The 8,936-nt window shown below is 38.0% G+C and overlaps 1 protein-coding gene across 1 annotated transcript; it reads left to right on the top strand.

The window, feature by feature from the left end:
• The first annotated feature begins 391 nt into the window (after positions 1 to 391).
• Positions 392 to 7,648, top strand: GTA2 (global transcription factor group A2). The gene is made up of 24 exons (XM_079032321.1): positions 392 to 665; positions 805 to 887; positions 1,386 to 1,761; positions 2,322 to 2,560; positions 2,670 to 2,816; positions 2,911 to 3,072; positions 3,157 to 3,240; positions 3,347 to 3,417; positions 3,505 to 3,862; positions 4,027 to 4,182; positions 4,339 to 4,436; positions 4,529 to 4,577; positions 4,665 to 4,817; positions 5,132 to 5,275; positions 5,356 to 5,449; positions 5,544 to 5,705; positions 5,840 to 5,888; positions 5,976 to 6,070; positions 6,148 to 6,226; positions 6,337 to 6,391; positions 6,477 to 6,615; positions 6,687 to 6,830; positions 6,922 to 7,022; positions 7,102 to 7,648. The coding sequence occupies exons 3-24, from the start codon at positions 1,416 to 1,418 to the stop codon at positions 7,336 to 7,338; spliced, it is 3,162 nt and encodes a 1,053-aa protein (XP_078888447.1). The 5' UTR covers positions 392 to 665; positions 805 to 887; positions 1,386 to 1,415; the 3' UTR covers positions 7,339 to 7,648.
• Positions 7,649 to 8,936: the final 1,288 nt, after the last annotated feature.

Genomic DNA, 8,936 nt, shown 5'->3' on the forward strand with positions numbered 1-8,936 from the left:
GAGGAGATATCGATTTAGGGAAAAAATGAAACACATGTTCGATCTATTAAGAAGGAGAGTAGACGTTAGGGGGGTTTAATTTAATAAGATATCAAAGGAATGAGCGTGAATTGACAAAAATACCCTCACACAGACGGAGGGGGTAGACGGCTGTTAAGCCTTTGGACCAATTCCACAACAAATCAAAGCTTTTGGACCACCAGTACAACCCCAAAACTTTTTGGACCAAACATCCAATTTTTGACATACCACAGGGACCAAACTTGCAATTTTGTCAAAAATAAATATTTAAAATATTTTCCATGTTTTTAAATTATAAGATAATTCCCGATCGTCATCTTGGAAACCAATTTTTTTTTAAGCAGGACAACCTTGTCGAATTTCTCTTATTTTAAAGGCAAAAGAGTGGTATCAAGCTTACGACGTCGTTGGGCCAAACCTTACCCTATAACGCTAACTGAACGGGAACACACTACACAGAGTCGCATGAACCCTAAAACCAATCGATCGATCCGTGAAGACTGAAGACGACGCAATCTCGCAAGGAGAGTGGTCGACAGGAAGTCAGAAAGCACCGAAGCAAGCTCTCAACGCACTGCTTTAGTTATTTGAACGATTTGCCATTTGACGATTTCTCGATTTTTCGTTTTCACGACGCATCAGGGGTAAGTGCAATCTCGCTTTTTCCATTTGCTATATAATCACAAACTCCCAAAACTCTGTTTCTAGGGTTTCACATTCCGTAGAGCAAAACTCCCAATTATTTCCTTAGAGAAAATCAGTCTTTTCTTTCTATTTCTCCAGCCGACGGACTCGTTCCAATCGTCTTCTCCATTTGCCCACTCAGACGACGTCATCCCTAGGTTGCTCCGGCGACATCTTCAAAGGTGAGTCTATCTCTCTCCCTCTCCCTCCTCTAATCGCTGCTTTATGTATGAAATCAAACTTTGAAAAATCGAATTTCTGTAGAAATCGCTGCTTGCTGTGTTCAATTTCGTTGGAATTTTTCTGGAAATCGCTGCCTGCTGTAGTTTCTTATATGTCGGTTATGTTGATTTTGAATCTTGTTTCTTTCATTCAAAGACCTCTAAAACGGTTCACCCTTTGAAATTGATACTGATTTCGAACCCAGATATCCATTACCATTCTGATTTTAATTTCAAAGAAACCAAACATTCAACATGCCATTGTCTATACCATCGATTTGTTGGTTCAATGGTAAACTAAAAAAATTTAATGCTGATTATGTTGCTGTCTTCATGGGATTTCATCATCATATCAATGTAAAATTGGTTCAATGGGATAAAACAAAATGAAAATTTACTATTTTTATCATTAAAATCGATTCCAATTACACTTTCTGACATATTCCAATTCCTTGACAGATTCCAGTTCCTCCATAAACATTCTGCAGTATGCCTCGCAGGCGAGACGAGTATGAAGATGATGTGGATGAGGATCAGGATGACCCGGTTGATGACGATGATGATGAGGATTATGGCACTAGCCGTGGAGGAGGCGGCAGTGATCGTAAGAGGAGGAGATCCGATTTTATTGATGATGTTGCTGAGGAAGATGAAGATGAAGAGGAGGAGTACGATGAAGATGATGAAGATTATGGCGGCGGCGGCGGTGGCGGTGGTAGCCGTCGTAGAGGAGGAGGGAAAGCATCAAAAAAAGCATCTGGTGCTGGTTTCTTTGAGCTTGAAGCCGATGTTGACACAGATGCTGAAGAAGAGGAGGAAGAAGATGGTGAAGATGGTTAGTGCTTCTTATATTTTTTCACATCTCTTCACTTTATTATTTTCTCTTAATGTTTTTAGTTCTTGTTCTTCTTAGTTTTAATCTTATACCAATTACCAAGTGCAATGAAAAGTAAAGTATAAATTTATTAAAATGTGTACTCTCACCTTGCTTAGGTTTAGGCTTTAGCTTTACTTGTTTGTGTTCTTGTCCATATTAGTTCTATAGGCTGCAGTGGTAGTATGCTTAAGGTTTTGCAGGTGATGCCCTTCAACCATTTATAATTGTAACAATCTTACATCCCTCACTACTTGTTGCAATTATAGTGATCAATCTAGCAACTCTAATGGCCTATTTGTTAAAACTCAGTTGTTGTTTTAAGTGCAAAGTCCTATAGAGACTCTGTCTACTCTTGAAATGGTATCGAAAGGAAAAGACGAGTTGTTGGATTAGTCTTTAATGGATACATGAATGACAAAAGATTACCATACCACTCTAACCATTTCCAACAAAATCTTTTTTGTTTTATAAAACGTAAAACAATCTGAAGCATTTTTGTTGCTGATGTGGCATTACAGACTTCATAGTGAATGAGAGAGTTGATCCGCATGAAGAAGAGGGTGCGAGAAGGATGCATCATCGTCCTTTGCTTTCACGTGAAGATGATCAGGAAGATGTTGAAGCTCTTGAGAGAATAATTCAGGAGAGGTTTGCTAGAAACCGAACAGAATATGATGATGATGATGCAACAGAGGTGGAACAACAAGCTCTCTTACCATCTGTTCGTGATCCCAAATTATGGATGGTCAAATGTGCGGTATGTATACCAGATACTGATAGATTCCATTCCATTCCATTGATTCCATTCCATCTTTATATCGGAATCGGATTATTTCTTTCATTAACTCTCTCTTCTTTCCATCTAGATTGGTCACGAGAGAGAGGTGGCTGTTTGCTTAATGCAAAAGTGCATTGATAGAGGTTCCGAGTTGCAGATTAGATCAGCTATTGCTCTTGATCATTTGAAGAACTATGTCTACATTGAAGCAGATAAAGAAGCCCATGTGAAAGAGGTGAGTTAATAAGAAAATCTATGAGAACCCTGTGATATGTAGATGCATGTTTTGTTCACCTCTAGTAACTAATATGATTTTTGTGAGGGTTCAGGCTTGCAAGGGTATGCGTAATATATTTACTGGAAGTAAGATTTTACTGGTTCCTATAAAGGAAATGACTGATGTTCTTTCGGTTGAGAGCAAAGCAATTGATCTTTCAAGGGATACTTGGGTCAGAATGAAAATTGGTACATACAAAGGGGACCTTGCAAAGGTAATAATAACATAACTTACCCTTTTTATTTTTTTGCTAAGTTATCATATTAAACTTAATAAAGTTCCTTTCTTTTGTGTGTAGGTTGTGGATGTGGATAATGTTAGGCAGAGGGTTACTGTGAAACTAATCCCAAGGATCGACTTACAGGCCTTGGCAAACAAATTGGTATTATTATGTCTTATTTGTTTTTATTTATAGATTTTAAATATCTATATAAAGGAACTTTTAATCATGATTGATTGTGCTCTTGTGTGTGTGACATACATTTCAGGAGGGTAGGGAGGTTCCAAAGAAGAAGACATTTACCCCTCCACCACGCTTTATGAATGTTGATGAAGCAAGGTCGGTTTAGGTTTAGCTTTCAGTAATATTTTCATTCTTTTTTGTTTTATACATTTTTCATGATCTATTGCTTATTCATGTTTTTAGAGAAATGCATATTCGTGTTGAGCGGAGGAGAGATCCAATGACTGGTGATTACTTTGAGAATATAAATGGCATGATGTTTAAGGATGGCTTCTTATATAAAACTGTATCCATGAAGTCAATAAGCACTCAGAATATACAACCAAGTTTCGATGAACTTGAAAAGTTCAGGCAACCAAATGAAAATGGGGATGGAGATATTGCTAGTTTATCATCACTCTTTGCAAACAGAAAGAAAGGACATTTTATGAAGGGCGATAGAGTCATTGTTATCAAAGGGGACCTCAAAAATCTCAAGGGCTCTGTAGAGAAAGTAGAAGAAGGCACTGTTCATATTAAACCACATGCCACTGGACTTCCCGTAAGTAACATAACATCTTCCATTTTATTACCCTAATCAAGATTCAAGATGCTATTGCTAATATGTAATATAATATATATATATATATATATATATATATATATATATATATATATATATATAATTGCTGGTATGTAATTGTTTATAGTTTTTGTGGTTTGCAGAAAACTCTTGCTGTAAGTGAAAGAGAGCTCTGCAAATACTTTGAGACAGGGAATCATGTGAAAGTTGTCTCTGGTGCACAAGAAGGTGTGACTGGAATGGTTTTAACTGCTAAGGGGCATTTGGTTAACATGGTGTCAGATACTACCAAAGAAGTTGTAAGTATTCTTTCTCAAAAACCTAGGTGGTCTGTGCAAAAGACTCGAATGCCCTTCTCTTCCCCTCCATTGGAAATAGCCTTAAAAAGTTTGTCCTGTTTTTTTTCCTGTGTATGGAACTCGTAGTTACTGACTGACACTTAATGCTTTTTTCAGCTACAAGTATTTTCTGACAATGTTGTGGAGAGCTCTGAAGTAACATCTGGCATCACCAAAATTGGGGATTATGAGCTTCATGATCTTGTCCAGCTGGAGTAAGCTAGCTTCCATTCTACATACAGAATGTGCTCGATCATTGCTTTGCTAAGTTTGCCATCTTATATATTTTTCTGATTTTTTTTTGTAGCAATTCCAATTTTGGTGTGATCATACGTGTTGACAGTGAAGCCTTTCAGGTGGGTGGGTTTGATGTTTTGTAATTGTTGGCAGCTGAATAACTTGGAATAGGGTGGGTGATTATGTAATTTAGTATTTTTGTACAGGTTCTCAAGGGTGTTGCAGATAGAGCGGAGGTTGAACTTGTTAGGTTGAGAGATATTAAATACAAGATTGATAAGAAATTAAATGCTCCAGATTATTATAAGAACACAGTATCAGTGAAAGATGTAGTTAAAGTTCTTCAGGGCCCATGCAAGGCAAGACACACACACACACACACTTTTTCTCTCTGAAAGGGTTAAATGCTGCCTAGAAATAGCTTTGTACTTCCATTGATCTGTTTATAAAAAAACGAGTTTCACTGCTATAAATATAATTGGGAAAAGTATAATGTTGTAATAAGTAAAAGCTTATAGCATAATCAATCAATGTCTTGATGCGAAAAAAGTTGGAAGCATATTATCTATCATACAAAGCAATGGAATGGAAGTACATTGATGTTTCTTGCATTTAGCTCCTGTTTGAATAAGGTGTTCAAGTACTTACTGATGTAATTTATAATATAAAATAGGGGCGACAAGGTCCGGTTGAACATATTTACAGAGGAATTCTGTTTATATACGATCGGCATCATCTGGAGCATGCAGGATTTATCTGTGCGAAATCTCAAGCATGCGTATTGGTTGGTGGGTCCCTTGGAAATGGTGATAGAAATGTATGTAGTTTTTGGGATCATACTATACTATACTATACTATTTGATTTTAAATTTTGACGAACTAAACATGTCTTTTTAGGGCAATCCATTGGCATCAAGAGTTGCACAACTTAGGACTCCCAACCGTATTCCTAATTCCTCGGGTAGACCTACCAGAGGAGCCCCACCACTACGTGAGTTTAGTTTTTGCTTATTATTATTAATTAGCAAATGAAAAAGGCAAATAGGATGTGATTTATGATTAATATGAATGATATATGTATGTAGCTGGTGGGAGGAACAGAGGTGGTGGCAGAGGGGGAGATTCTTACATTGGAGCACGCATCATAATCCGCCAAGGTCCCTTTAAAGGATACAGAGGCCGGGTTAAGGATGTTAGTGGCACATCAGTTCGGGTCGAGTTGGAGTCACAAATGAGGGTTGTTACAGGCAAGAAATAAATACCCTAACCCTAACCCTAACCCAAAGTACAAACAATTTCCTAATAATTTAAAAAAAAATGAGAAAAAGAGTATAATCGGTTAGCCTGTTTGCTGTTAATGACTCATGTTTACTTTTTGCAGTTGATCGGACTCACGTCTCTGATAATGTGAACAAGACGGCCCCATATCGGTATATTGAATTTGTTTTTTCTTTCTTAGAATTAGAAGATTAGATAGATAACTTCGTAACTGTTTTTTATTTTTGATATTTAATCAGTGAGACACATAGGTATGGGTCTGGAAGTGAGACACCTATGCACCCTTCACGAACCCCACTCCATCCATATATGACGCCTATGAGGGATTCTGCAGGTTGGTTGGTTTTTTTCATGCATAGTAAGTATTTGTTTTTCATGTTTCATGTTTAACGAATTTGAATTTTCATTCAGCAACACCTATTCATGATGGAATGAGGACACCTATGCGTGACAGAGCATGGAATCCATACGCACCCATGAGTCCTGCCAGGTTTGCAGCTTGCTACCTGTCTTCTCTTTTTCATAAGACATGATATCATCATCATGATTGTTTAAACCAAAAAAGAAGAGAATTTTGACATGGATTGGTATTTTGTTTAGGGAATCTTGGGAAGATGGAAACCCTGGTTCTTGGGGAAGCAGTCCTCAGTATCAAGTGAGCACTCTTGTCCCTCCCTTTGATTAATTAATAAAAGAGGGATCGGTTAATGTTTATAATAAATATATGATATGATATGCAGCCGGGAAGTCCTCGTTCAAGAGCATATGAAGCACCAACTCCTGGTTCAGGATGGGCCAATACTCCTTCTGGTGGAAGTTACAGTGAAGCTGGCACACCAAGGGATAATAGGGATAGGGATACTACCCCTGCCTCCTATGGTATGCTAAAACTTTTTTCTCTCGTTATGTTAATTGTGAGTTAAGTTATAACATGTGGTGTGTAACTGCAGGTAATGCTCCAAGCCCTTACTTGCCATCGACACCTGGTGGACAGCCGCCCATGACACCAAGCTCAACATATTTACCTGGTACACCAGGCGGCCAACCAATGACTCCTGGTGGTGGTGGGTTGGATATGATGTCACCTGTAGTAGGTCAGTGTGTGTTGTAAATTGTAATTGTATACCAATGGATTCCTTATAATTAATATTAATATATTAAGCATTTGTGTTTGTGTTTGTGCAGGTGGGGATAACGATGGACCATGGTTCCTGCCAGACATATTGGTGAATGTACGCAGATCAGGTGAAGATGCTGTCGTTGGTGTCATCCGAGAAGTGCTTCTGGTTGGTATTTTGAATATGTTTTTTTAATTATATGAATATGAATATGAATATGATTAATTGGGGTTGGGGTACGTTTCAGGATGGGGCATGTCGAGTAGCTGTTGGTGGGGATGTGATCACAGCCAGCCCGAACGAGATGGAGGTGGTAGTGCCAAGGAAGTCTGACAAAATAAAGATCATGGGTGGGCCCCAGCGTGGGGCTACAGGGAAGCTCATTGGTGTGGATGGCACAGATGGAATTGTTAAAGTGGATGACACTCTTGATGTTAAAATATTAGATATGGTCATTCTAGCCAAGTTAGCACCACCACATTAATTCCTCCTCCTACTCCTATTCCTCATCATAAGTTTTGAAACCTCCCTCCCTCCCTCCCTCCCTCCAGGCTTGTACATTATGATTATATATTTTGGATGATTATATATGACTGACTTGACTATCAGTATTCAGTAGTAAGTAGCTAGTAAGCCCCCCTAAATACGCACGTTTCATTTTGTTTTCTTGGTTAGACGAGTTCATTTCCATGTGTTCAGTCGTGTTGTGCTGAAAACACACAACATGACAAGTTCTGGTGTGTTATGAACGAGATTAAGAACCAAAAATAAATGTTTATTATCTTTGTGTAAAATGTACATGTATATATATGGGAGATCAGGGATAGGACTGTTATAATATAATCCTTGAGTGTCGATCAAAAGGCACAGGCAAGTGATCACGAGAACACCAGAAAGGGTCTCATCCTTAAGATCAATAGATTCTTCCCACTTGGTTTATTTTAGTGCATCACGCTCACTCGCTGCCACCTAGGTTATGTTCACCGAAACGGAAACCAACATTGGTCTGGTTGTGTTTTTTATGACAATTATCATGACATGCACTTTGCATCTAAAATATGGGTAGGTGCTAAGGTGCGACCATGACCTACATACATCGTGTGTTTGTCGGCTTAACCAATGCGAGTCTATGAGAATGTATGATCCATCCATGTTTCTTGCTTTGCACATCCCAGTTGTGCACTGTGCATGTTTCCCGTATGTACCATGCCAATGCCTCACATAACCGTGTATGTTTCTTGCATCATGGTCAATCACTAGGTCCAACTTCATGATGTAGGTGACCATGTTGAATCGACTATGTGAAATTATAGTTGGAAAATGATAAAGATTTTTGATTGCGAGGCATTCTTTTCATGTTAGTGAGAGCTCACCTGAAGATCCTGCTAGCACCAATCCAATTTGACTCCAGTAAGTTACAGAAAAATAAGGTATGAAAAGTGTGTCAACTTCACTAGCCGTGACACGATAAATTTACTGCCATAAATCAAGTTTAACAGCAAGTCTACAACCCACAAAGAGCTAGTTATGGAAAATTGCTATACTGAAGCCTTTTCGACTCAACTAAGACTATGAGTTGGTAAATTACGACCATAGCATGAAATTTTCTTGACATTAAGACCCTTCATCCATGATAACGGGGGATTAAACATGTTTCATGCGAATCCAACTTGATTTGTGCAAGTTATATAGAATTATGATACAAAAGCTGGTTGGTTGGTTCGACTAAGAGTAGGCCATGGTAAATTCTGACCTACACACAAGATTTTTTTTATTTTTTATTTTAATTGTAAGGACAATGTTTCACACAAATAAGATATCATTTGAGCGGGTTATGAAAAATTATGATATCAAATACCTTTTAGCTTGAGTAAGGCCATACCACTATGAACATTGACCTACATGTGAATCTTGATAACAGCCAATATTCATGTAAATGAAGGTTCATGCCAATTCGACATGATTTGAGCAGATTATTAAAAATTACATCATTGAAAACCTTTGGGAAAATGTCACTGCAGCCCCACGGACTTTCACATTTTGGTTTAAAAGGTCTCTATTGTTATTTTTTTTGCTTTATAA

The sequence above is a fragment of the Lactuca serriola genome, chromosome 3 (genome assembly GCF_051521515.1).
Source record: "Lactuca serriola cultivar US96UC23 chromosome 3, Lser_US96UC23_V15, whole genome shotgun sequence".
In the NCBI taxonomy this organism is placed as follows: Eukaryota; Viridiplantae; Streptophyta; class Magnoliopsida; order Asterales; family Asteraceae; genus Lactuca; species Lactuca serriola.